The 27,451-nt window shown below is 39.1% G+C and overlaps 2 protein-coding genes across 10 annotated transcripts; one reads left to right on the top strand and one right to left on the bottom strand.

The window, feature by feature from the left end:
* On the top strand, positions 1-15,447 carry LOC120718674 (protein sidekick-1). Of its 4 annotated transcripts, none has more exons than XM_040007291.1 (17): positions 2-262; positions 956-1,360; positions 1,491-1,544; positions 3,625-3,681; positions 3,804-3,915; positions 4,020-4,177; positions 4,290-4,435; positions 9,201-9,342; positions 9,447-9,535; positions 10,367-10,574; positions 10,655-10,840; positions 11,559-11,690; positions 11,798-11,959; positions 12,710-12,853; positions 12,942-13,023; positions 13,134-13,215; positions 13,372-15,447. In XM_040007291.1, the coding sequence occupies exons 2-17, from the start codon at positions 1,279-1,281 to the stop codon at positions 13,840-13,842; spliced, it is 2,307 nt and encodes a 768-aa protein (XP_039863225.1). In that variant the 5' UTR covers positions 2-262; positions 956-1,278; the 3' UTR covers positions 13,843-15,447. The 4 variants fall into 4 exon arrangements, with proteins under 4 accessions (XP_039863226.1, XP_039863225.1, XP_039863224.1 ...); XM_040007290.1 differs by having other exon boundaries at positions 4-142; positions 13,372-15,399; XM_040007288.1 differs by having other exon boundaries at positions 5-137; positions 13,372-15,399.
* On the bottom strand, positions 15,059-26,120 carry srek1 (splicing regulatory glutamine/lysine-rich protein 1). Of its 6 annotated transcripts, XM_040007298.1 has the most exons (12): positions 25,545-25,660; positions 24,336-24,852; positions 23,745-23,874; positions 23,247-23,362; positions 21,717-21,863; positions 21,088-21,266; positions 20,873-21,003; positions 20,671-20,782; positions 20,479-20,586; positions 20,045-20,128; positions 19,819-19,933; positions 15,059-17,515 (listed from the first exon to the last, which is right to left on the bottom strand). In XM_040007298.1, exons 3-12 carry the CDS (start codon positions 23,773-23,775, stop codon positions 17,363-17,365), a joined length of 1,176 nt encoding a protein of 391 aa, XP_039863232.1. In that variant the 5' UTR covers positions 23,776-23,874; positions 24,336-24,852; positions 25,545-25,660; the 3' UTR covers positions 15,059-17,362. The 6 variants fall into 6 exon arrangements, with proteins under 6 accessions (XP_039863232.1, XP_039863228.1, XP_039863230.1 ...); XM_040007294.1 differs by lacking the exons at positions 23,745-23,874; positions 24,336-24,852 and adding an exon at positions 25,855-26,120 and having other exon boundaries at positions 25,545-25,678; XM_040007296.1 differs by lacking the exons at positions 23,745-23,874; positions 24,336-24,852 and adding an exon at positions 25,855-26,120 and having other exon boundaries at positions 20,045-20,116; positions 25,545-25,678.
* Positions 26,121-27,451: the final 1,331 nt, after the last annotated feature.

The following is a 27,451-nucleotide window of genomic DNA, read 5'->3' as shown; positions in this document are numbered from 1 at the left end:
AATCAGTCTGTCATAAATGACTCATCAATCATATCCTAACTCTCAAACATCAGCACATTTTTCAGATGCACTACAGAAGCACTATATTAACCTCTTGTGTTAAAAACACGTTCTAGAGAAGCTTAGAGGGCGTGAAGGTAAGGTAAATGGACTACTCATTCAGTTTTGGTAAAATTCTGATGGCACTGTAGATTATTGGAAAACAGGGCGATCTGAGTCACCACACGTCTCTCACAGAGCATGTGGCAGTTAACGCACAAAGGTTAGCTTGTTTACTCCTATGTCTTTTTATTTTCGTTGTTCGTTTGTTTACTTCACCTAGATGTTTGAGCTTAACTGTGAACAGAATGAATGATCATTTTTACAATAAGATGAAGCAGTTTTTAATTACGAACGTGACATTTCTTGTGACTCAAGCTTCAAACATGCTGTTTTTTTCCTCTTCCTTCATGTTCATGTTCATGTTTCCTTCCTTTAAAAACATGATTAAGATGTTATCTATCTAAGAAATGTCCGCTTTTATATTTCAGTTAAGGTGAAATGTGTGAATTTTTAAAATTTATTTATTTTAGTGACGCAATTTGTGCGTCACTAAGTGCTTTCTACTTCCCTTTAAACTCGTTTTGGTTAAAAACAGCACCGAAATATGATGTAAAAATATTATAATATTTGTGTTTGTAGGCTATAAATGGCAGAAAGCAGTATTTTTATTTTCTTTTAATGGACTGTGTAGGTCTTTTCTTCAAAATTGTTCGTTTACTAGACTTCTGATTTAGAATTTTTATTTTAAAAAACATATTTTCCAGTTCTAGTGGATTGATTTGTAATTTTTCAGATCACACACAGTTCTTTGAAAGCATGAATAGAATTTGAATTTACAGCACACAAAGCCATCCCTGCTCTTCTTTTGAGTCACAGTCACTTCTCTTGCTTTCTGTTGCCTCCTGCACTTCAGAGCGAAGCTGTTGTTTGAGCAGATACAACATCTTCGACTCAACAGTTCTATTTGTGGAAAGAAGAAGTACAAACAAGGCTGTTTCTGCATACTTCAGGGGACCTACCGTTTCTTGTCAGTCTATGAGTCCTATGAACTGTGTCACACACTGTGACTCCGCCCCTCCATGCTCAGTGTCAAAACTCCCCGAAAATATTTCCTTCTCACACACGCTGGAGAGAGCAGCTACTGTGTGAATCATGATTGTGAATGGCAGAAGACTGTGGGTGTGAGGTTACGAAGACACCGTCTTGGTTTCAGTCTTTCAGACAGACCCGGGCGAAATGGCTGGTTGTAAAGTTCAGCTGGATTTTTCAGACTCTAGATGTTCTTCATGTGCAAGCCATCCATATTATATCATCCTGGGTAAGCGTCCTTTTTTTTATAAATCTGCCTTTCTACTTGATAAACTTCTTGTCTTGGTACAGCTCAATCTTTCTGGAAGGATTTAAATCCATGAACATCTCTGTGATAACTCCCGTTGTTCACATTCAAGGTCTGATTCTTGTTCACTACGCTACACTCTCCATGCATTCTCAAGTAACTCCAGGTAGGATTACCACAACATTTCTAATAATTCATTGTCTTATTACTGTTCATATATTGGTTAGCGCTGTGTGTACTGCAATTTTCCAGCATTCTGATTCATGTGAACTTGTGGAGCATTTGTCTCATTTGGCACAAGATGAAGAGTGAAGGACGGTAGTGGTAGTACTATATTTGCCCTACATTTGCACATTTAACCCAGAGTGTCACATGCCATTTATTTTAACCTTCATTCAGTCTAATACAACAACTCAGTCCAACAGAGTATTTCACTTCATCGATGAAATAACAACTCATAAATATGCTTTACACCACCACGATCACTAATGAAGAGAGCAGCAGTATGTCAGGCTCTGTTTACTGTACTGGACCCCACACCCTACATGTAAACTTCGCACTTGATCCTCCCTTTTAAATGATAACTATATCAGAGCACTTGCATGGAGAATGTTTTGAACTTCCATCATACAGTCATGTTGAAAAAAAGAAAGTGCACCTTCCGTCAGTTGTACTTGTCAGAACGTAACAATAATTTAAAAATAAAATCATAAATCTAAATCTTAGCTTAATATCAGAGTTTTCTGGGTCACAAAAACAGCTCTTTCTACCATCAGGGTAATGCTGAACGTGTAATCTGGTCTGGAGCATATTATATTCAGAGTTTAGGTTTGAAATCATCCAACTGTGCCACATTATCTCTGATTGTTTTATTTGCAACTTATGTTTTAAGTGCAATGCAATTCTCTCTGCACGTGCAGCTTGTTAAGCTGTATTTTACTAAGATCGCACATGAAGCCCAGCTGTACAGTTACAGCAGTGCAAACGTCGCAGTCCCACTGGAGTTTGCATATTTAGATGAGATGTGCGTGCTTCAGTAACATCTATTAGATCATTGCTAAGGTCTGTCGTAAAATTAATTTCACTTAGATCTGTTGACCAACTAAAGCGAAGCCCCACGGTCTTTACTATTTAAATGGACCCACTTAAAGGTTTCAGAGGTCTAATGCGCAGCCATTATAAATAAACAGCAGCGTAGAGAGCGCACCCAGCAAAAAAATGATTAACTTGAATTTAAATGTTTATTTAACACTCTAAATGCACTAAATCCCACAATTCAGCATCCTTAACATCCTGCCTAATTTGCACCAATATCGCATTGTCCTGTTATAGTTTTTTGTGTTCTTTATAGATTTTTACCAGCATGTTATCTTCATCATCTGAGATGTGTTTGATTGGAGTAGATGCCACTCGTAGTGATCTTTTTGTGCGGTGCAAGAGTTAAATGAAATGTGCAACATCCCTTTTTATGAGAGCTGTACAGACCCTGAAGCAGAAAGCCTGGGTTATAAGAGAAACTTAATGATCTGCATTTTCATATCCATCATATCTGACGGAGGTTTTAGCTTTTATCAAACCAGCTGACGCAAAGAAAAGAGAGACTGTGTCGAAATTCCCCCATAGTATAACTCTCAGGTCTTAAACTGAGGTAAATGCAACTGGAGGTGAACAAAAAAAATGACATGAAATGGAGAAACAATGTGCGAAAACATAACTACTGCTTACTGCTTCCATAGAAATGAAAGGGGATCATCACCAAGTGTGAGCACGTCTATAAAAGCAGATGTTTGGAGGTTTGCACAGTATTCTCGAGTCAAATGCAAGGTGATCTGTCGGACAGCTAAAGCTTGGCCCAACGTCAGTCATGCAGCAGCAGGGCGATGATCCCCAGGACAGCAGGAAATTTAGAGTGACTGAAAAAGAAAGGCTTAATGTGCTAAAACAACAATGTAAGAAGAGTGGACCAGAATTCCTTCGTAATGCATCGAGAGACTGATAAAGTCCCAAGCCAGGTGTACTTAAGGAAGGGAGGGAGTTTGTAATTAGTTGTCTTTGTTTGTCTGTCTGTCTGTAAGATATTATTTTCAAATTTTGTGTGATGGTAGATACCAATAACAGCTTACACTGCTTTAATTTTGCTGGGAAACGGGACCTGTAAAAATTGTATCATTAAAAACATCTACTTTTGTAACAATTTCTCATGAATTTACTAAATATTTTGTGTCACATACCATATTCATGTGCAGAGAAGTGCAAGGTAAACGAGATTTCTTCCAAATACCGGCATTGTGGACTTCAACCAGGTAAAGAAAACACATACTGGGTCATCCTGAGGTGACCCATAATCTTTGAAATCAGATTTGAGACAGGAAAACGGTTTTTTTCTTTCTTTCTTTATGGTGACTGTGCACTGCCTCTTTTACAGATGGAGTCCGTGATTTGGACTGTTTTACTAAATATCCATGGTCCAAATTAAGATGTATGTGGAAACCTGGAAAACACGCATCCAAAAATACACATATACTCGTAATACAACCGTAAGTAGTTTTGTTTTTCCCTTTTTACCTTACAACCACACGTTTTAAAAATGCATATGAAAATGTCCTTGTTTGTAATTAACATCTCTTGTTTCTTCTTCTAGACAAAAAGGAAACTATTGCAGAGTTTATAAAAACATCAATAAATCTCGTGAAGGGATAACCTTCTATAAAAACCACTATGTGACCATTCAGATTTTTGAAAACAGTCAGTCAAAAAATTGCACCAAGGCAGATTTTCAAGGTTCACCGGAGAGCCTGCGTAAGTAAAAAAATATATATATATATAAATAAATAAAAATTTAAGGAGCAGCACTTTGTTTAAAATTTAAAAATTGATGAAATTTTGGGGATAATTTTCCTGACTGTTTCAGAGCGATGTGACCCTCCAAATTATGTGAAATTCACACGGCACTCTGGGAAACTGGACATAAATGTGAGCTGGGATCAAAACGATGTCAAGCATATCATGTCTTACTCTGTCAGATACAAAGCACTGGGAAGCCTTCAATGGAATGAGGTCAGTTATTTACTAGGTAACGATTGAAATCAAAATTTGCATTATTGCAGAGCACTACTGTTAAAGACCAGAGGGTTATCCACACGCGTGCACAAAACATCAGAAAAAAAAGAAAGCTGCTGGTCTTTAGCTTGCCCAGCTTAAGTCATTGTTAACAAAAGACAGACATGCCCAATGTTCCCTCTAAGCTGCGCACTGCTGCCACAGTCTCTGCGCACAAAAAAATCTGCGTTGCGCACAAAAAGAATCTAACCTGAATTAAAATTAAAATTGAAACTAACAACTCTGTTTTGCAGTGTTAGTCAGAAAGTGACTGTCTGCTCCTGTATGGGATTAGAACGATGCCACCTTATCCCATAGTCCAGCCAATCACACGATTTACATTCGTATATACCGAGCTAATCAACGTTGTCGACAGGCTATGACAGCGTCCTTATGTGCCAACACCGGTGTTTTAGCTAGCAAAGCAGCGTGGCTGATGTGAAGCCACGTTAATGACAACGTGTACAACCATTGGAGATGTGAGCAGGACCAACGGAGCAATTGACGGAAAAAGTGTGGACTTTATACCAGTTTTTAAATTGTGTTGATAGGTCACGTAAAACCAGATTTGTGATTAAAAAAATATGCAATGTTTGGTTTTCTTCCTGAATACTGTCATTGTTTATATTTACTGCGAGAAAGACGGTTAAATCGGCGTTTTATAAGGAAAACATCGAAGCACTCTGCTTTTGAGCAAAACCAAAAAAAAAAACCCCACCCTTTCCTATTGGTGGAAAAATGTACCATGTCGACCAATCAAAAATTATATGGCAACGTGGCATTTAGTTGTTTAGGAAGGGGGAAGTTTTAGGAGTGACGGCAGTGTTTTGAGATGTGAGAGATTTGCGACGTTTAGCGCAAATCTTGTGTAGTCAGTGTGTAGTGTTGTCAATAGTTTTGTTGTGTGTGTCAGAACAATGAGACTGTTAAAGGTGTTACAGGAGAGATACATCTCCGTTTGTCAGGCCTGCAGGTATCAGGCTTTTGTTCTCCTTTATCTCATAGTGGACAGAGATTATTTTTGGAGTGGCACAAATAGTTTGTGTGGCATCAAATTTGATGCAGAACAGCTGATTGTTCTGTAAATAGTTTGAAATGTTTGTTTAAAAAAACGCCTTGGCTGCATTTTTAGGTAAACAGCTGCAAAAAACTTTGTTGTTTGCAAAACTCAGTAACTTTTTTGGAGAAGTAACTATATAATTATTTGCCCAACATTGGTCTTTATATACTGTATTTTGCAGACGGAGAGTTACAGGACTCTCTCCCAGACCACAGACTCATAATACAAGTCAGAGCTTTATAATAAATAAATAAATAAATAAATAAATAAATAAATAAAGTTGTGTTTTCAAAATTGGAGTTCAAGTTATTTTTACTTCCAATACTGTTAACATACTACACAGGTCAGGAACAAGATTCTTTAAAATTTTCATTGTAAGTGGGCTAAAGCAGTTAATTAAAAGTAGTCTAACATAAATGTAAACGCTGTAATTTGATTATTTTAATAAACCATGTAACTTGGATGGATTAGATGCCGGCGTGACCACAGTCCACACGTCTGCTGTTGCTCACAGTGCTCCAAGGGATTGCTCAGGGAGCTTGTGCGTTCGCTCAGACACATGAAAACTTAGAGGGAACATTGGACATGCCCTAAAAAAACCAGAGACATCAGAGACAACTATAAATCCCCATGAGCAAAAATAACCGCATCTTTATCGACTATAGTCAACTGTGGCCTTGTATGTGTTGAGTATGTTGGTTTTGCCCATGAAAATCTTCTCTCCCAATGTCCATGCAAAAAGGGTTATTTTGTGACCAAACACATCCACACTGGCTGATTGCAGGCTATTGTGTCTGTGCATGGTTCCTCCACATGCTGCCGAATCATATTGTTAAATTGCCAGTATATCTTGTTTCTACACACTCAACCACGTTTGGAGATGTAAACCACTTTGACCTCAGGACTAAGTCCATGGCATGAATGGACCTGTTCTTGGTCCTCTTCTTTCAAGGGCTTCTGCTGCCTGAGGTATTCACTCAGCATATAAACAGTTGTTGCCATCTTTTAGATGTGGATCTTTGTTATTTCATCTTGGATAGCAGTTCTGAGACTCAATAGTCCTTCTCTGTCTTCCTGTACTTAATATATAGTCTCAGGGTGCTGGATTTGAGATTAAACCCTTGATGCAAGGCAAGTCCCTTCTTTTTTGATATCAATGGCTTCTTCCTCCTTTGGTGAGCATACTATCCCAGCAGGCTATCTGATGACTGGCAGGCATAATTGTTGATTGCCCAGATATTCTTCGGACTTATTCTCTGCAGGTGTGCAGCAATATGCAGCTTTCCTGGCAGCTTTACAAGTTGGTTGTGGGATTTCAAGGTTCTTATAGCTATCCTCAATGTCTTTGTTGCCTTTCGACTACACTTTTCTTGTTTGAATGACATTCCTATGTCATTATTGTAGGTCCTAGTAGTGTGGATCAGTGAAGTATCTTGTTCACTCCTGGTATACAGCTCGATGCCATCCATGTACAGGAAGTGGCTAAAGTTTGCTTCATACGATAGTTGGCATCTGTAGCCAACTACTCTATCTTGTTAATGATGTGATTGAAGGGGTTCAAGCATATGCAGAACAGCACTGGAGACAGAGCATCTCCTTGGTAAATCACACACTTTGTTCACTGAATTCCTCTTAGGGTCCTTTTAGGCTCTTAGGGTCCTGTTGGTCTTGTATAGTTCCAGCCAGTAAGTCGTAATCTTTCTTGTAGTCAATCCAGGCAGTGCACAAGGTGGTCACTCTGGTCTTCCAGGCTCAAGTGACTGGTCTGTCCAACCACAGGCTGCTGTTTCGTTCTGAAGTTGCTGCCAATTCCTTTCCAGGCCCCACCCATGTATTGAGCCATGTTTCTGCTCATCTTTGCCATTACAATGATGTACAAATTTGTGTGAGCTTGGAGGTTGCCAGAAGAAATGTACTTGTCTGATTGCATTGTGCCATAGGAAAAGTGGTGGTGGAGTCGGGATCGTGGTGTGAGGATGGGTTTTGTGTGTGTGTGTATACATATAACAACCAGCAGAAATGACACAGACCTACACACATACAACAAGACTGTTGATTTGTGTATCTATGTTTTTGCATAATTTTCTCGTGCAGGTGTTGTTTGTATTTGTGGGTTTTTTCCTTACAGGTGCAGCAGTTGATGAGCCATTGTGGGGGGTTTTGGTCTTTTTTCCCCCCTGCCTGTCAGCTTTGACATTGCAATATTTCACATGTAGTGTGAATAATGATAGAAATAATAATAATAATAAGAGTTGGCTCAAGAGTTGGGAGTTCGCCTTGGAAGGTTGCCGGTTCGAGCCCCGGCTCGGACAGTCTCGGTCGTTGTGTCCTTGGGCAAGACACTTCACCCATTGCCTACTGGTGGTGGTCAGAGGGCCCGGTGGCGCCAGTGTCCGGCAGCCTCGCCTCTGTCAGTGCGCCCCAGGGTGGCGGTGGCTACAACGTAGCTTGCCATCACCAGTGTGTGAATGGGTGGATGACTGAATGTGTAAAGCGCTTTGCGGTCCTTAGGGACTAGTAAAGCGCTATACAAATACATCATTTACCATTTACCATAACAGAAGCGAATGAATAAATAGATAAAATTTAATTTAGAAAATCACAAGCCTACAGATATTTTATAGAGCTTGACTTGAAAAAGCAAATATGGCACAGCAGTGCATTCAGAGGGCAGTCTGCCTGGCTAAGACAGGCAGGTTTTTTTTACTTTTAACATCTTATACATAACTACTGTTTTCTTCTACTTTGAAAATCTAACACACACCATGCCTGTCCTTGTATTTGCTCTTCGGGTCTTTTCACCATTGACAGTTTTCCATCACTATACTGTATTAGAGTGAAAGAGGCATTCAAAAGCAGGTTTGAAATGTAAACAACATCTGAAATAGCTGAATCTTAGATTTGCCTTTAAAGTGCAGCATGATCTGAGCTGGACTTTTATGATTTCGAAACACTGGTGCTTTCCTTTCCGATGCAGTATTATCCATAATAAAGGATTAAAAAAACAAAATAAACATTGAAAGACAGCAACTCTCATAGACAGACACATTTATCTGAGGGAGACAAAAAGTAGCCTACGTCTAAAGGTCTACGTAAAGATCTCCGTGAAATGAGTCAGAGCTTACCAACTGACGTTAACTGCCCACACTTTAGTCATGTAACAGTTAAAGTTGCCAGATGATGAGATTATGTCTAACTGAAAGTCAAATTTCTCTGAAATATGGTCTCAGAAGCTTGAAAAGAAAATCGACTACCATGAGCTGGGTGATTTTTGCTTTGCAACATTCGCTCTGATTGTATTTCTCTTCCAGTCTAATTTTAAATCACAGCATCTTTTATATCAATTTCTGCTAAAGAAAACGATCCATTTTAAATCCAGCCTGAATCCTTACTCACACTCTGGAAAGTACACGGTGAACATTAGGTATATTAAGGAATTCATTCAGGTAATATACAAATTACCTGAATTACTTGTAACTGCAGGCGTACTTGTTTTTCCAAACTTTAGTTCTTAACCTCTTTCTGGAGGCATTCTGATCTGCTCTCTGTGGCTTGCATTTTTGCTCTGAACCAGTTTCTTCTACTATACTCTACAAAAAACAAAACAGATGTTTATTTCGGATACTTCCCTAACGCACACACTGATTTCTGTGCTGCTTGCAGTCACCTGGAATGTCCCAGAATAAAACTACATGCAGAGTGGAGAATCTAAACTCCTCAGTGGCCTACGCTCTACAGATACACTGCATCACCAATACTAAATGTACACAGTGCCCATGGAGTGAAGCTTACACTGTGCCATCAGGTTAGTGTTTGCTTTCTACTTTGTTTTTCTCCTAAAACCGGATAAAGGATTACCTGCTTATGTTCGAAGTAAAAAACAAAAAACAACCCAGTTTGCTCTTTCAGAGGTGACATCACAGCCGGTCATCGTCAACTTTAAAGAAACTGACGTCGCCAATGAAAAGGGTACTCGCCTTGTTTCAATAACCTGGAAGGTAATTTTTCTTCAAAAACATCTTCTGAGAACATGCTATTAAACAAAAAGCAGAATGTAGAAAACACTCAGCAGCCACTTCATTAGGTACACCTGTTTTAATGTTTGCTCGCAAAAAATGTCGAATATGACAATCGCATGGAGCAGCAGTTCTCTGGGAGAATATGCCTTGTTGATGTCAGAGGGGAATGTCCAGGATTCTCTGAGTAGATTGTAAAGCAGCTGTAACTGAAATGTTCAGTTGTTACAACCACGGTATGCAGAAGAGCTCTTCTGTGAGGCTTGAAGCAGTTGTGCTAGCAGAGGACACCGGGTGATATTTCTGTCAGCTGGAAACAGGAACCTGAAGCTACAGTTCACACAGGTTCAACAGAAGATTGGAATTCATCAGACCAGGCAGCATGGTCTGATGAATTCCAATTTCTGCTGTGATGTCACAATTTGCTGTAAGCAACATGAAGGCATGGGACCATCCTGCCTTGTATAGATGTTTCAGGCTGGTGGTGGTGTAATAGGGTGGGGAATATTTTCTTGGCAGGCTTTCGGCTCTTAATGGTTTCTGGAACATGATCTCAAACCAGACCTCAATCCAATAGAGCATCTTTGGGATGCACAGCCAACAAATCTGCAGTAACTGTGTGATGAGGTCATGTCGATATGGACTAGAATCTCTGAGGTGTGGTTCCAGCACCTTGTCGAATCTGTGCCATGAAACATTAAGGTAGCTTTGAAGGCAAAGGGTGGGCCAACCCGATACTAGTAGCTGGTGAATGTAAATGCACAGATTAGTCATAGCTGCTTGTTTTGATAATAAACTGTTTTTGATTGTTAGGTTTCTGCCAGAGACCTGCATGATGGCTACATTGTGACCATTGGGAAAGAGTCAGGAGAGGCCCCAATTGAGCGGATCAACACCATTCAGCCCAGCATCACACTGATTCTCTCCTACTCAGCTTATAGTGTGAGCATCCAGTCTTTCAACAACGTCAGCATCTCTCCAGCTGTGAGCCATATAATACCCCTCCGCGAAGACATGGACAGTCAGTACTCATTTCCATCCTTACAGCTCTCTTAAAGGTGTCGTTTTCACCACAGATCTGAACAAAGTATACATCCACAGGTATGGGAGATGATGAGCTGAACGTGACAGTCCACAATAACATATCCTTCAAAATCTACTGGAAAGATTTCCTTCTCAAAAAATACGTGTGCTATTGTGCGGAGTGGAGGGAAGAGAAGACTAAAACAGCGTACAAGTCCTTTTACCTTAAAGGCAAAAACTACTATACTTTCTCTCTTTTAAAAGGTACCGGTATGTTAATATTATGAGTTTTTGGTCAGCACCGTTTAAATGCAATTTGTTTTGACTTGCCTAAATGATTTTATGCACAATACTGGATTGATATTGGTCAGCAGAGATCACTGCATGTTGTCAGATTTAGCTGGGAAAAACACTTTGGATATGGCTAGGGAAAGCTTTTAATTCGGTTAAAGTTAATTGTAAGTATGCAACTATGGCCCAAATGTTTCAAGCATATGTTTCTTTATAAAAGGTGGAAACTACTTCCATAACATTGTCCACTGATTTGTGGACTTGTTTTTAAAGCTTCTGCGTTAGAAAATGTACTGTCCCAATCTGTATTTATTTACTTATTCTAGAGCTAGAAAAACTGATTAGATACATGCATAGATACCTGGTATGGCTATAGATGTATGTCTCCGCCTGCAGATACCTGTTAATTAGAGATATGTGTAAATAAAATAATACTAGAGCTTGGAACTTGAAGACTGAGAAAAGTGTTTGTGTAAGTGCTAAATCAGCTTCAAAACCAAACCTGTCGGAAGTCCATTGCAGAGGTCTGTGCACCCCAAACCTGGCTCCAAAACACTAACATGGTGGAAACTTGAAAAGATATATATATCTACTTGCTTGTGAACACTTGAGTTGCTTTGCAAATGTAATAAATATATTTCGTTTTCTTCCAGCGATCAATCATAATTCATTTGATATCTCAAATATCCAGAACCCTTGAAGCCTTACAAGAGATACACCGTCAGTCTGCACGTGCGACCGAATAAGGACACCTGCAACATGAAGCATCTTAACAACAGCGAAGGAACGTTTGCAAGCAGAAAGTTTTATTTCATGGAAGGCAGTAAGGCACAGGCACTCTTCTCCAAAACAAGCAGACACACATACATTACAAGTCCCCAACAAAACACTCTGACCTCTTGAAATTGCTTTCCCGTGTCATTCTTAAAGCTCCTGTGAGTGGTCCCGCAAACATCATAAGTTACAATTTGACACAGAATTCAATGGTGCTGCAGTGGTCATCCATCCCAGAAGAAGACACCAGAGGTTTCCTACTGGGTTACACAATCCACTACACTGAGAACCACCTGAGGGGAACAGAATCTGAGAACAGTAAGACACCTCCACTTACTCATAAGCTTATTCATAAACTGCTGAATTTTGTTGAATATAATAATAGCACTGGCATCACATCCACTGGTTGCTCTACAGCACATGCATCATCCTCACTGAATTTCCTGTTTGTCAGCTACTTTGTTTACTCTTCTCAGTTTTCCTGAAGTTAATGAATGCTGTAATCACACTGCAGTTTTTAGTCTTGATTTTAATGACCTCATACACTACTTGATGTAGCTATGACATCATAACCTAATTAACTCTCTGGATAGGACTAGTTTGTCAAGATGGCCGAGCAACCTAAAGATAATCTACTATCAAATGTTACCGTTACATTATTTCTTTGAAAAGTCTTCCACTCACGTATTAAAATACTCCAAAATCATTTGACAGGAAAGCCATTCTAACACCGCTGCTGCTATTTCAGCAAGTGAATATGCTCATGATGACAATATTTTCATATGATAATACTAACATACTCATAAAGACAACACTAACATGTTCACCATGACACTGCTAATATGCTATGCTCATAATGATAATGCTAATATGTTCATAACGTCAATGCTAACATGTTCATAATGCTAACGCTAACATGCTTATAATGTCAGTACTAACATGCTTTTAATGTCACTGCTAACATGCGCATAATGACGATGCTAACATGCTTGTAATGTCAATGCTAACATGCTCATAAAGACAATGCTAACATGCTAATTATGACAAAAACTATCATTTTGATTGCAGACATTACAGTGGATCCAAATGTTAACAAGTATAAACTAAAGGATCTTACAAGTGGCACAACATACCAAGTCCAGATATCAGGTTTCACCTCTAAAGGAACAGGAAAACGAAGTGAACCCAACTTTTTTACAACGACTCAAGAAGGTCAGTCAAGTAATATTTCAACCATCAACTGTACATATAATTAAATTTCTAATTTTTTGTTTGTGCCTTTATTTATTTATTTGCACAGGAAGTTTTAAATTCACTAGTATTATTGTAGCCATTGCAGTTTTGGCTGCTGGACTGATATTTGGACCACCAATAATAAAAAGGTACAACTTGTCAACCAATAGCTGGAACAGGATTCCACCAAAGTCGCTAATTAGCTATGTCTACCACTGTGCACAAGCTTTACCTTAACTATTCCTTTAATGCTTTTTAGAGCAAAAGTTGTCCTCTGGCCAAGCATACCTAATCCTGGAAAGAGCAATACAATGCAGAAAATAGACAGGCCCTGTGAACTGGTAAGTGTCAGCTGTGACAAAGCACACAGTTTTAATGTTGTGGAAACCTAAAACAACCTGAAACTTATTTTAGGGGACTGCTATTATAGTCCCAGTGCATCAGATGAAATATGTTGTATAAAATTAAATACATCAGTGTGTCATTTGGTTCCATAGGAACTCCTTGAGGCAATCAATACTCTGAAGGCTGAAGAATGGGAAACAAAAAGTCTCCATATAATTGAGAAAGAAGCTGTCCCCCCTGCCACGATATTGCCAGCAATGCTACCGCTTCTTTGTGGCTTAGACAAACGGGGAGATTCACCAGGAATTACTTGTAACTGGATCCAAACAGAGACAGATGATGCAACTGGCAATATATCTCCCAACAATACTACAGACACATTGTTGGAAACCCAGCAGACAGACCTACAAAGTTTTCCTTTTCCCTTTCCAAGTGGCTATACCACGATGGAAATGTTTCAGCAGGTAATGCCACAGAGCATCACTGCCGTTACTCAAGACATGGAAAGTGACCCAGAGGACGCAGACCTGACTGTATTCAATCCTAAGCCAGGACTGGACTATGTAAGACAATTTAGCACCAGTCCAGTCTCAGACAGTGACCACTTGTCCACTATTTTGTGATAAAGGTCAAACTGCAGAGTATAAAGAGGAAAAATCACTATGTGAACAACTTAGTCTAAAAGGCCAAAGTAAGAACTGCTGCCCCTGACTGTTTCTGCTGTGGCTTATGAACAACTTAAGAACAATTCAGTTTACCAACAACATGGATTCATTCGGCTAATAAAATCAGCAGAATTACCAAGACAGTGTTTACATCACATTTATGTAAAAAACTTAACCAAAAGAATGGCATGCCAGTTGTTAGAATTGGAGTAAAAAGACAAAACATCCTCCCAAAAAGTGCACTTAACCATTACCACGGTCAATGAATTAGCTATTAATATACTGCTGCATGGGCTGAGCTGAAGTTACATGGTAAGGTTAGCGGTAATAAAAACAGAGAGAGGCCGACAGTGATTACTGGCTTGTTGAGATTAAATATAACAAGATACAAAGCATTAAAACATGTAAAAAACACAAAAGCCTTATTAAACGCAGAGTCGTTTGGGCCCGGAAGCAGGATTCGTGACGTCATCACTTAAAGACCGAATAGAGGTAGTTGTGCAAAATCTTGTGGCCTTAAGTCACGGGAAAAAAAGGCACCATTCACCAGTTTAACACACAAAAACATTTTCAAACTTTTTGAAGGCTGTTCATTGTCAGCTGGTCTGAAATGTTCAATCAGTGGCTGTTCTCATAATGAAGACCTTACTTTACGTTACCCTTTTGCAGAAAGCCTAAACAAAGCTTAGCAGTCTACAACCATAAGGTGTTACTTGAAATGCTTGTCTTAGCCATGCCGACCTTTGCTAAACCACAATAAATGGAAGGTATGACTGTGGCTTATGTGGTTTTCATCATGTTTACAGATTACTTTTACTTGGAAATAAAGAGCTCTCTTGCCCGGCATCTTTTGAGGAGCATGAATGTCTAACAAATTTTATGCCTTTTTATCTCATTGAAGTTGGGGTATGTCACAGCAGAGGTCAGACGTTTGACCGGAAGACAAATGGTTGAAGCTCAAGGTGTTCACTTTGGTCAGACACTGTTCAATTAACAGAGATTTCTAAAGGCAGATCATATATCGCACACACAGATGAGTGAAAGTGTTATCCGTAAATATGAATTGTTGCTACTCTTTCAAAGCACAGATAATAATCTAACTGGGCCCATATCGAGAACTCGTGGTGCACCACAGTCAACACAAAGCCCAAGTTAAAAAATCAAACAAAATTAGTCAATGAAAAATCTCTTTTATTGAGTGTTTTTGGAAACGGATGTACTGTTAGATTTGAAATGAAGAGGATTTATACATGAAAGCTCTTCAAAAACAGTGGCACCACACTTTTACATAGAGTCCAAAATCCAGCATCAAAGGACCACTCCTCATGGACTGAACCGTCAAACATGTTTATACATAATATACCTTCAGAAGTGGGTAAATGTTTATAAAAATAAAATTCTTCACATACTGAAATACTTGGATTTTTAAAACTACATTTTATCATAAGATGACCACTTCAGACTGAAGATTTGTTTTGTTTTTTTAAATTGTAAAAACAAAGTAAGAAAAAAAAAGGCAGAAGGCAGGACAACAAAATACAAGCAATCATAAAATCAGGTCTGTAAAATCCAGCAAAGAGGAATTTGGCCACACACAGCCATAAAGTATCCTTTTAAAAACACGTTCAAAAAACAGAAAACACACATACACAAAGTCACATAGATCTCAATCTGGGGCCAGCTTGCAAACACTCGACCGAATAAACTGAAATAGTAAAAATTGAGAAAAATAGGTCTAGGTCTACTTAATTATTAGTATACTCTGTAACGAATTAATGAGGACAGCTAAAACTTTAATATAATGTCTCAATAGTTTTCAACATCCTAAACAAGTCTCCATATTTTTTCTTAGTGTAGGCACTTTTTGGCCCTAATGTGCTTACATGCCGTTTGTGGACCTTTGACATTTCCTGTTCAGTCTCTTCTTGGCTGCTTCTGAGAACTTTAATCGCCCCACTTTCTCCAGTAACATGAGCTGACAGACATTTATAGCACATCACCATTATTTTACAGTATAGGCATGTGACTTATATACAGTATAAAACAGTATATAACTTTTTTTCTCCTCACACAGTATTAGAACAATAGCAGGACGTGATACTTTGTGACCTTGTTGCAACTGCTAACCAGAAATAAAAAAATTGATTCAATGATGTACAGCTATGAAATAAAACAAAAGTGTTCATGTCAACCAAATGAGTTCACTGTTCACAGCATAAGATAACACCGTTCTCTAATCTTGTCACTATGCCACTTCAAGCCATAAAATTAAAATGCAGTTTGCAGGATGCAACCGTTCCCGGACCATAAAACAAATATGGTGCAAAAAGGGGACTTAAAGGTAACTTCACTGACATCACAGCCCACATTTTCCTTCACCAACATACAAAGGGGCAAATGAACTTTTCAGCATAAGCAGAAATGTTATTTTAAACTCAATATTCCTCTAAGGGACTTTGTGTTTATCCATTTCCTGAAACATCACATATATAATGTGCCATTGCTTCACTTAGTGAAAAGGCAAAAAAAAAACAAATATGGGAAGTTGTTCGCACAGCCATTGTGTGACCACAGCCAGCGCAGCAAAAATAATGAGAAAAACAAGCCAGACTGTGTACAAGTCTGTGGGGGAAAAGAATTAGAGTTAGCTGCTTTAAGGTAGGCCTACCTTCTAATTAACCAGTCTCTAGTGTAGGAGTGTAACCTTCAGTTTCTTACTTGCATCGCCTTCTTGCTCACCATGTCCTGTTTAACAACACCGACATGATGATGACAGAAAGACTCAGGTTGAGGGTCTAAGATGGGATTTCACGCTATTTTTTTTTTAATATTCAGATTATGGGAACCCTGCTTTCACTCTGGCTCTCACACAGGACAGGCATGCAACGAACCCTTTATGTTCCTCACTAAACAATTTAAGACAAACATTTGACTCCTGCTGCAGATTGTTGCTGCTTATTTTTACTTCAAAACTTTTTTGAAGTACTCAACTTTACAGTTAATAAATATGTAAATATGTGACAGTCACAAATAACATATCTAGCTTTAAATGAATCGATAAATGAGTATGACCTCTATTCCTCATCTGTGTATCTGGAATGTGACCAACCTTCCTGGAAATGCGGGAACATTACAGTACTACTATACTAGCTGTCAAAAGTTTAAGAACCTATACCATAAGGACATAAAAGCAGAAGAAGAAGAAGAAGTTGTCAGTGGAATAGCTAAGCAGAAAAAGTGTGGCCTTCTCTATGATGCTGAGCACTCACTTGCCCTTAAGGTCTGATAGTGAGATTAGGCTGATTTAGAGGAGCCATGTGTGTCACCAGTCAGGGGATGATAATGGGAAAGAAAAAAAAAAAGTAAGATGCCATTCAGTGCTTCTGTATGTACACACACACACACACACACACTCACGCACACAATGGGCAATAAGATACCTGGATGAACAATATTAGTGTCCATGGTGTTGCTGAAGTCACTTTGCACCAACATATGCTTCCTCCTCGTGGTTAGTCTTGTAGCTGCCGTTATGCTGGGCGCAGGGTGATGACGTCATGTCCTCACTTGGTGTGGCTGAGCCTTCTCTGTCACTGTCTTCCTTTCCTTCTCTGACATACCTCGCTTCAGCCTGAAATGGCAACAATGAACGATCAACTTTGACCAACAAAAATATTCAAAGAGAAAAACGCTCAAGTGCAGGAAAACTATGCTGTGCACATTAACAATTATTTGATACTTCCATCTTTTTCAAACAGGAGTTTAACTGACAGTTGTAAACATCAAGTACTTAAGCTTATAGTACAAATATGTACCTAATCTCATACTAATTGATAATAAAAATTAGTATCTGGAATAAGCTGAGGCATCCCCTCATGTTGTCCAAGATAAGGACAATTTTGGACAATACCTCCCACCCAACATGCTGGACAGCCACAGGAGCATGCTCAGTGAAAGACTGATTTACCCAAATGCACCACTGAAAGACACAAGAAATGATTCCTGCCTGTGGCTCTCTCCCTATACAACTCCATCTATAATTACACCCTTTTGCACATGCTCTACAGTGAAAATAACAAATAACAATGTTTTACAGTTTACAGTAAAATGTCAATCATATATATCTCTGTAATATTCTGCATATTTATAATTGAGCTTTTCGTATATATTAGAGCTGTTTCTTAGATTTTGTAACTTTGTAATATATTACATTTAGTTCAGTCTGTTACTGTTCTTATTGTCTTGGAGCAACTGTAAATAAATAATTTCATTAAACTATTCCGATTCTTGTGCTTTTTGTTATTATGTCTGCTTGCTAAAAATCAATATTTCACTCCTGTAACAGCCTGCATATCATCTGGAATACTGGTTTAAATCTGGTTTGCGTAACTTTGCAGCAATCAGCACCAGAGCTAAGAGCTCTGATGTTACTTGGAACACATAGGTCAAAGGGAGGAAGAGCAGAAATGTTAATCAAGATGCATTATATTTTTATAACAAGTTTTCTTTTCTTTTCTTTTCTTAAATCAATATTTGTACCAGCTTCACTGTATATTAAATTAACAGTGACTGTGTTGATTCTGGTTGCAGTTTCATGTAAAAAGCTGTTAACCAAAATACGTGACAAACCCATACGGATGCTACAGCTCGTCTTGCAGAAATGATGGTGGTTTCACTATTCATAAATGGGGACTGTGTAGAAAGGGTGGCAAGCTTCCGCTTCCTGGGAGTCAATATAGAGGAGAACCTTTCCTGGAGTGTGAACACCTCCGAGCTGCTGAAAAAGGCCCAACAGAGACTGTACTTCCTGAGAATTCTCAGGAGGAATAACATCACACAGAAACTGCTGGTGTCCTTCTACAGAGCCACCATTGAGAGTGTTCTAACTTACTGCATATGTATTTGGTACACTAGCTGCACAGGGGCTCAGAGGAAAGCACTCCAAGGGATCATTAACACCGCCCAAAAGATCACTGGCTGCCCTCTCCCCACACTGGAAGTTCTACACAATGCCCACTGTTTTAAAAAGGCCCAAAACATCATAAAAGACACCTCACATCCTGGCCACTCCCTGTTCGAACTGTTGCCCTCAGGCAGACGGTACAGGGCAATCAGAGCAAGGACTAATAGACTCAAACACAGCTGTTATCCAACTGCAATAACACATCTGAATACTACAAAAAAAAATGTCCATCACGCCACTCTTGTGTTAATCTATGCATGGCCTGAAGCATGTGTGTGGGAATGTATGTGAATGTTTTATTGTTACATCTTATTAGTATTTTAAGTATTCTATCTATTTTATTTATTGAATTTTATTGTTTTATTTATATTTTGATATTGCTAGGGATGATGCAATGATCGGGGACCATTCTTCATTTCGTTGTTCTCGTGACAATGACAATAAAGTTTCTGATTCTGATTCTGGTTTTTGAGGAGAACATTTGTTTGGCTGTTACTTACTTGTCAAACAAATGTTCAGATTGTTATCAACAGAAAGGCTCAAGTGTCACAAATCTAAATCACCTTTTATCTCTTGGCTATCATTTGGGGGATCTATGTAGTAAACTTCAGAAGTAGGACAGTCGTGTGGTTTGATACTCAAGTTGGAGACTAATGGAAACATTCACTTGTGCTGGTGTGAATGACATGCAACAATGCCACTACTTTTGAGGTAGAAACTATTCAGAATGGGACTTTCAGAGTGATCTGCAAACCAAAGTGTGCTGAGAACTAAACCATACAGCAAAAGATTGATGTCACATACCAGAAAGACGAAGCTCGTGCATGCAAGTTGTATTATTAAATGCTTCCAGGTCTATGGATCTGGAATAATTAGATAACTCCAAGTATAAGCAACATAATGTGCACATAACTGAGTCATTCCTTATTTGTAAATTATTAGATTTGTGACTGAAGCGTAATCTGTAATACCTTCACTGGCTTGGCTTTGCTCCTTATCCTGTCCTCGTCTTTGCGGCTCCTTTTTCTGGACGTGGACCCGTCCCTTCTGTCCCTGCTGCGTTCTCTCTTCTTCTCTCTTTTACTTCTAAAAGTAAGAACCAACCTTCAAGCAAACATAACTGAACCTACAATTGTATAACACAGTAAAAAACTTACCTACAAAAAATGTTTGGCAGCATGAGATGGTTGGATTTACCTTTTTGGTGATGGTGATTTGGCTTTCCTTCGAGGGCTTCTTGACCGATCCTTACTCCTGCGCTTGTGCCCCCTGGTAACAACACTTTATTAAGTGCATGGAGATAAAGGTGTTATAAATAACACATCTTATTTTAGTTAAACGATCAACATCCTTTTTTGCACCACAATAACATACAAACAGCAGCAAATTTAGGGAGATATGAAGATTAAGAATCTGGTGCCCTCTACTGCCAAAGGCAAGAATCACAGGTCTTATTACAGCTGATCAGATTCTTTTATTATTGTTATTATTAAACACGTAATAATCCAGAAATATTCCAGGAGTATGCTGTAGGTGGTCCCATGTGTTGAGCTAAACGACAGTATAACAAAGACATTCAGACTCTTGGGAAGAAAAAAAAAAATCAGTGAGGTTTTTGCCTCACTGCATACCTCGAGCGACTCCGACTGCGTCTCCTGTCTCTGGAGCGAGAGCGTCTCCTGTGACTGCTTCGGGAACTGTGTGAATCACTGCCCGGCAACAACCTCTGTGATGTTCTGCTTCAAACAGAAGCAAAAGGGGAAAGTGTCAACAACTAAATTGTAACGCAACACTAAAATCCTGATGTTAAAAAAGCCGGTCACCTGTGTTTTGAGCGGGATCTTTTCCGGCGTGCCTTTGAGTGTGAACGGGAGCGTGAGCGTGAATGTGACCGCCGTGACCTTTGAGACTGGCTGGAGGAACGCTTCTTTGTTTCTGTGAGAGGAACAAGCAGTAGTCTCAGTACACGACAATTACTTCAGCAACTTTAATCAAGTCTTCATGCAGGAAGACCAAATATCGTACCAGGTTCAATGGCAGCAGCAATGGTAGACTGTGCTTCACGCACCCTCTTCATCACATTTTCTAACTCTTTAGCAGCAGCCTGAGGCGTCAGCTCTGGGGGTTTCACAATAGCGTTATTGGAATGATTAACCCTGAAAGACAAAAGTATCAACCGGCTCTTAAAACCACGTTATTTTACGCATTTTCCCATTTTACAATTTTAACTAAATACATACTTCAGTGGTCTGTCTCCAAACATGACTCCATTTAATGTGAGGGCTCTGGCAACAGACTCTTGCTCAACAAACTCTACAAAGGCAAAACGAGTTGGCTGGGTCTCATCTCCGGCCATTCGGACAAACTTCACATCTCCCACCTGTTTAAAGAATTCCAACAGCTGCTCTGCAGTGGTGGTCTGCGGAAAGAAAAGATCAACTCAGTTTAAAGAAACATACAAGCCCCAAAATACAAAGCTTTTTAAAAACTGCTGAACCTAGAACTGGGCAATTTAATTGGTAGAAACTGTTGTCAATGCTCTCAGATTTTGTCACATCTTTTTCTTAATTTTTATTTTCTCTGTTTAACCTTCGGATGTCTGCACTCATCACTGCATTCTGTTTTTATCTACATTTAAAAAAGCAAACCAACTTTTTTAGAACTGGGGCTGTACATGTCATCAATTTACAGATGTTTCACAGATGTTTAAAACAACAGTATTGGCCCAGAATTTTACAACTGAGCTTATAGTTTCCTCAATATGGTGAAGGTGGTACAAGCCAAACCCAAACAAGTAAGTAATAATATTATCATGAGCCTGCAGAATGAGGTCACATGGCCTTTAAATATACGAAGACTTTTATGTTACCTGTGAGTTCAAGTTGCCAACATACACTGTCCTCCTGATCTCATCAATTTTTGAGGGATCCACATTTCCCATGAGCGGCGGCTGGGCGAGTACTGACGACGAGGGGTCGAGATTGGCTGGAAGTCGATTCACTAAGGGAAGGTTCAGCTGCAGGTGTGTGAAACAAAGACACAGGTTTTGTTAGTACTGCACGATTATGGTGAAAGGCATGATCATTTTATTATACTGTCATGTAAACTTAAAGCTGCTTTCACATCCATGCTGTGCCACATTTCTGCTAATGTACAAATATCTGCAGCAAAATAAAATTCGTCCCCCAAAACACAAATAAAATACAGTAAAAGTATAAAAGTACCAAAATCAACCACTGCTACAGTTCCTGTTAGTTAACCTTTGCAAACAACAAAAGGTGTTTGTTAGCATGACTTAAGTGCATCACCTAGAAACACATTTAAACAAAATAACTCAATTTACTGTTTCCTACACGGAGGACGTGACTAAAACTAAAACTAAGATCATCATCACATTAACACCTTTGCAAAGGTTTTGACACTTTGGACCAGAGAGCCGTTATTCACACGTGCAATTATTGTTCCATTTACCATTTTCTTAAATCCGCGGTGACTCTACGATGTTTAGTTCACATGTTTGACCACACAGAATGACATCAAATTGGCGATTTCAACGCATTGTTAGCCACACCATTGCACCCTTGCACAGGCTCGCTTTTACGGACATCCGACTGCAGGTGATCCACGTTAGTAACCACAGCGCTGTTGTCTTTAAGTCATGCATTCTTTATCCTGCAGTTTGTGGTGAGTTTTCAGTAAAGCCAAAATATTTCTAAACAGCAGATGATGATCTGCTTCAGGAGACAAGCTCTTCTACTCAGCTCCACATATGAATTATGTTGCACATCTGTCTTTTAGCATAGTTACTCATCCACATTATTTCAGGAAACTTAAAGCTGCACGCTGCGGGAAAGTATCATGACGTATCATTTAGAGAGTGCCTGATTTGTTTTTGCTTTGTGTTCTATTGGTGAAGCACACATTTTAAACATCAGTTGGTAATAGTTATTCAACAGTGCGAAGTAAAACCGTGATCATGATTTACACTAGAATGGATCATTCTGACCTCGTGAAATTTTAAAAATCATGCAATTCTGGTAAAATAAACCCCACCCTCTCACATTTTCATGGCACGCCAACCATTAAACAATCTGAAATACTCGCATTGTCCAATTTTAGTTAAAATTCGATGAAAATTAACAACTTTGACATCTTTGTCCCCTCTGCTGTTGTTGTAGGATGGGGTCAAAATGACACTTCCTAGTTTTAATCTCAATCAAAATTCTGACTTCTTGACTGCTACTGTGTGATAATGAAAATGGATGCTTCACCAGTAGACCACAAAGCAAAACCGAATGAGGCACTCCCTAAATCACTACCTGATGACATGCAACTGTATATTATGATTTACTTGCATGAATAACAGGCAGACACGAATTATGACAGTGGCCAGACTTACATTCTGAAGTGGAGCTGGAGCAGGAATTGGCAGCAATCCCCCACCAGGAATCAGACTGGGTACTGGAGTGGCAGGTGCCAAAAGTGACAAAGCCTTGGCCTCTTCTGGGATTTTCCCTGCAGGACAAAAGCAGATATTAGTGAAGGCAATAGAAAAACTCTCCTCTTTGTCTCCTCTATGTCTGCACAATTAGCCCACTGTACTCTAGAGAGAAAGAGAGCATACACTTCCCATACAGCCTACAAATCTTCTACTGTCTACTCATGATATGCTGGAGACCGAGCATCCTTACTTTGCTTTTATTAAAAAAAATAAAACAAAGAAAAAAAAACATTTCTCTCAGTGAATCTGAATTATTCTCAATGAAAATCCTTACTTTTTCAAAAACAAAAAGAAAACTTATTTTGTCCTTGGTCTCTTTTCAAAAACATAAAGAAAGGAAGAAAGGAGAAACAAAATAATGCAGAGAATGAGTCAACACTTTGATGTATGGGTCACCTGTACTGGAAACATATTGGTCATGAACCATACGATATCAAGCATGGACGCTTTTCCGTGGGGGGAGGGGGCGATCGTTTCGGAGTGTTGGAAAGGTGTGCAACACAAGACAACCCCAATGGCTGCATCACTAATAGCACACAGAACATCAGATACAGAAAAGAACAACAATTTTAAGAACTGTAGGAAAGGTTAGCCAAAACTTAGCTATAAAAAACAACTAATTAGAATTTTCTTTTTTTCCCTCTCTGCATTCTAATCTGCTTCCTTGCTGCAGAAGTTAATAAAAAAAAAAAAAAAACAGCTACAGGTTTATCGTATCATAGCTGTGGGAAATGAGCATAAAAATGACACATTTCCCCTTCTAATGTTAGAAGGGGAAAAAAAGGAGCATTAATGTCACCAAGCATTAATGCGTTTGACTCACTGCTAAATACTAAACATCCACATTAGAGTCGTAGAGCACGAATATGAGGAAAAAGCCCTAACTGCTGCCTTTTACAACACACTTGAATTACAGATGTGAAGTGCACTTATAGCTTGAAGAATTTTATGCTTCGATGAGGTAAAGTTTTCACTGCCGACTCTCACTTTTTCACAAAGACTAGCCCCTCACTACAACGAGGCGTAGTGGACGGGAGAGTAAAGTGTTAGGGATCCTCCTAGCATCCCATGTGTGACACACATCCCCATCGGTATGCCGTAGCAACCTGGACAGAACTCAATCACACACAAGCTGCAGCTGTAGCGGAAAGAGAGAGGGGGGGGGGGGGGTTGGACAATAATCAAAACAACAAACCAAAATAACAAATATAAACACAACGCTAGAGATAAGCAATATTGTAGTATTCTGGATAGAGACAGTAGAGAGTGGACAACATGGGAAAGTATGAAAGGAAACAAACCAAAAGAAAAAAATTTCAAAAGGAAAAAAAAAAAAAAAAAAAAAAAAGAGACAAGGTGTCCATCTTGGAAGGTTCAGCGGGCTATTCTCCTGGTCACATTCCCCCCTTGAAGGCTGCGTTGGCCCGATCGGGGATAGTGGCTTGGAAAACAATGCCTGACTCAGGCTAGTGTAGTAGTGTAACAGCTGGGCCACTCTAGTCATCTGATATGCACACATAATCACACAGAAAAAACATACAAAACCAAATTAATAAACTCAGTAGCCATCCAGCACCAAGTCACGTGGACAAAAAGCATCAAGTCAGAGGTGATATCATTTTGACTGTACACAAGGAACAACAGTGGCACCAAAGAAGGAGGGAGATTTAATGAAAAGAAGCACCGAAACAAAAACAAATAAAAAATATGTATCTATGTTTTTTTTAATGAAGAGAGAAAAGGGTGAGTTATTGAGTAATATCCATCAAACAATATTTAAAATATGCATAAAACTATTTTCTGCAGGCAGTCCAGTGTTTATAGTGTGGATTCAGCTTCAAAAACATTCAACCTAGCTTTAATGGCCTGTGTGGAAACCATTTTGTGAAACCAAACAAGAGACCCTAGCTCGGTGCTATGGGAATTTCTTTTTTTGTAAATGCTGTGGCGATACAACCACTAACCTGTACCAAATAATTGTACACAGACAGTTAAAAAAAAAAGAAAAAAAAAAAAAAAAAAAGACCTAACCAGTGGCACAACTCGACAATTTTTCATGTGGGTTAAAAAAAATTAAATAAAATAATCACAATTACAAAAAAATAACCCAGAATTCAACCACAACAACTGAATTCAGAGGAAGGAGGTCATAACAAAGTCAAGGTTGTTTCTTTAAACGTAAAGGCCTGCACTCACCTTCCGCACATGGTACTACTATCAAAGCTCTGTCAATAAACACAGTATTAGTGAGATGTTGCGCCACACCAACACTGGAGGGGTCTCGGTACTTTATGTAGCACACTTTGGACGAGAAAGAGAGGGGGGCGTTGCTGTAAACAAAAAAAAGGGAAAAGGAAAAGAAAGGAGAGAAAGAAGCGTGGGAACGCGGGTTAGTCATTTCATTTTGTTTCATCTGGGACTTTTTAGTTTATAATTTAAGAACCGCGACAAGGCCGCAGGTCCGCAGAGTTGCTTGACTAGCCATGCCGAGGCAGACTGCTCTTACTCGGGCGGGTAGAGCCGCAACTCCTCGATGTCTCCCAGGAAACCGAAGAGAGTGCGCATCTGCTCGCTGCTCACGGCCGAGGACAGGTTGGTTATCTGGACGACGGGTGTCCCCGGTATCCCGCTCATTATGCAAACTACTAAACGCGACGCAATAAATAACGTTTTTTTTTTTAAAAATTAAAATTATTTTTATTTTTCAGTTACCCTACTGTGTTAAATACACAGAGCATCCAAGAAGGCGGAGCGACAGGGGTTCTTCCTCTTTATTCCCAACAGGAGTGAACAGTACGCTTTGAGGTCCGCTACCGCCCCCTGGTGCATTGTATAGTACACTGCATTTAATCAGTTTAAAATGATTCGTTGGCCATATCGCTCATGGTCGATATCAAGCCAGAAAAAAACAAAAAACAAAACAAAAACATTAGTCATTTCTGTCAACTGGCGAAGAAGCCAGCAGAAATCGCAAGGAATATAACATTACAGTCCTATTAAGATATTTTAAGTGGCCAAAAAGGACAGGATTGATTCTAATATAGGCAAATAATGCATAATAATGATAAAATATAAAATAATCTTAAAGATAGTTGCAAAAACAGGTCTTTTTAGGTTTTATCTGTCATTTATATGTAAGCCCTTCGCAAATCCTTTTGATTACAGTTACCAGTATAAGGGATTATATATAGAAGTCACTATTTTAGGACAATACTGGCCTGGTTCAAAATTAACTTTTATTGCTCACCTCAATAAATAAAGTAAATGTCAATGATAACAATTTTTAGCATAATTGTACCTAGGAAAATTAAACCTTGCAGGCTGTGAAAAGAAGAAAAGGAATCAAGCAACTGATCTTCAAAGTGGAAGTAGCACAGCATGTTGGATCCGATATGCTCAAGTTATTCATCCACAGGAATAAAATATTTAGGGCCAAGCAGAATATATATCACAATGACTTGGTCATCGACAAGACTTATAGACTTTAGTGAAGTTCATGGGTCACTTCAATAACATGAGACTATGACATTTACTTAATACAGCCAACAAATTTGAATGTATGTGTCCATGTTAGTTAGTTACTCATTTATCTTTTTCTTCTTCTTCTTCTGGATGCTTCCTTAAGGGGTCACCACAGTGGATCACCTGCCTCCTTCACAACCTTTTCCTAGCATACTTTTCTGTCACACCAACCCTCTCCATGCCCTCCTTCTCTACATCAGTGAACCTCCTCCGAGGTCTTCCTTTTTTACTCCCGCCTGACAGCTCCATTTTCAGCATCTCTTGTCCAGCATATCCACAATCCCTCCTCTACACACGTCCAAACCACGTCAGCCGAGTCTCTCTAACGTTTTCTCCAAACTGAGCCGTCCCTCTGATGTACTCATTTCTAATGCTGTCCATTCTGGTCACTCCCAGTGAAAATCGAAACATTTTAAATTCCACCATCTTTAAACCAAACGTCATAGCATCTCTGTACATACTGAACAACTGAAATTTGTATTTCCATTTTTTAACTTTCTCAGTGAAGCCAGGGCTTCTCAAAATATTCTATAACCACAATCAGAATACTTTATCCCTAAGGAAATTATGTCAAATATTGT

The sequence above is a fragment of the Simochromis diagramma genome, unplaced genomic scaffold (assembly GCF_900408965.1).
Source record: "Simochromis diagramma unplaced genomic scaffold, fSimDia1.1 OVJJ01000682.1, whole genome shotgun sequence".
In the NCBI taxonomy this organism is placed as follows: domain Eukaryota; kingdom Metazoa; phylum Chordata; class Actinopteri; order Cichliformes; family Cichlidae; genus Simochromis; species Simochromis diagramma.
Note: the sequence above shows the minus strand (reverse complement) of the source record. Positions and strands in the feature narration are given on the sequence as shown.

What these genes read in the sequence shown, in the direction of transcription:
- LOC120718674 (XM_040007291.1), top strand. Translation starts at nt 1,279, where the DNA reads ATGGCTGGTTGTAAAGTTCAGCTGGATTTTTCAGACTCTAGATGTTCT. An exon ending in AGCTTACACTGTGCCATCAG is followed by an intron (nt 9,343 to 9,446) that starts GTTAGTGTTTGC and finishes TTGCTCTTTCAG; the next exon opens with AGGTGACATCACAGCCGGTC. An exon ending in GGACCACCAATAATAAAAAG is followed by an intron (nt 13,024 to 13,133) that starts GTACAACTTGTC and finishes AATGCTTTTTAG; the next exon opens with AGCAAAAGTTGTCCTCTGGC.
- srek1 (XM_040007294.1), bottom strand. Translation starts at nt 25,982, where the DNA reads ATGAGCGGGATACCGGGGACACCCGTCGTCCAGATAACCAACCTGTCC. An exon ending in TTGGCAACTTGAACTCACAG is followed by an intron (nt 21,267 to 21,716) that starts GTAACATAAAAG and finishes TTCTTTCCGCAG; the next exon opens with ACCACCACTGCAGAGCAGCT. An exon ending in CGCAGTCGGAGTCGCTCGAG is followed by an intron (nt 20,129 to 20,478) that starts GTATGCAGTGAG and finishes CACTTAATAAAG; the next exon opens with TGTTGTTACCAGGGGGCACA.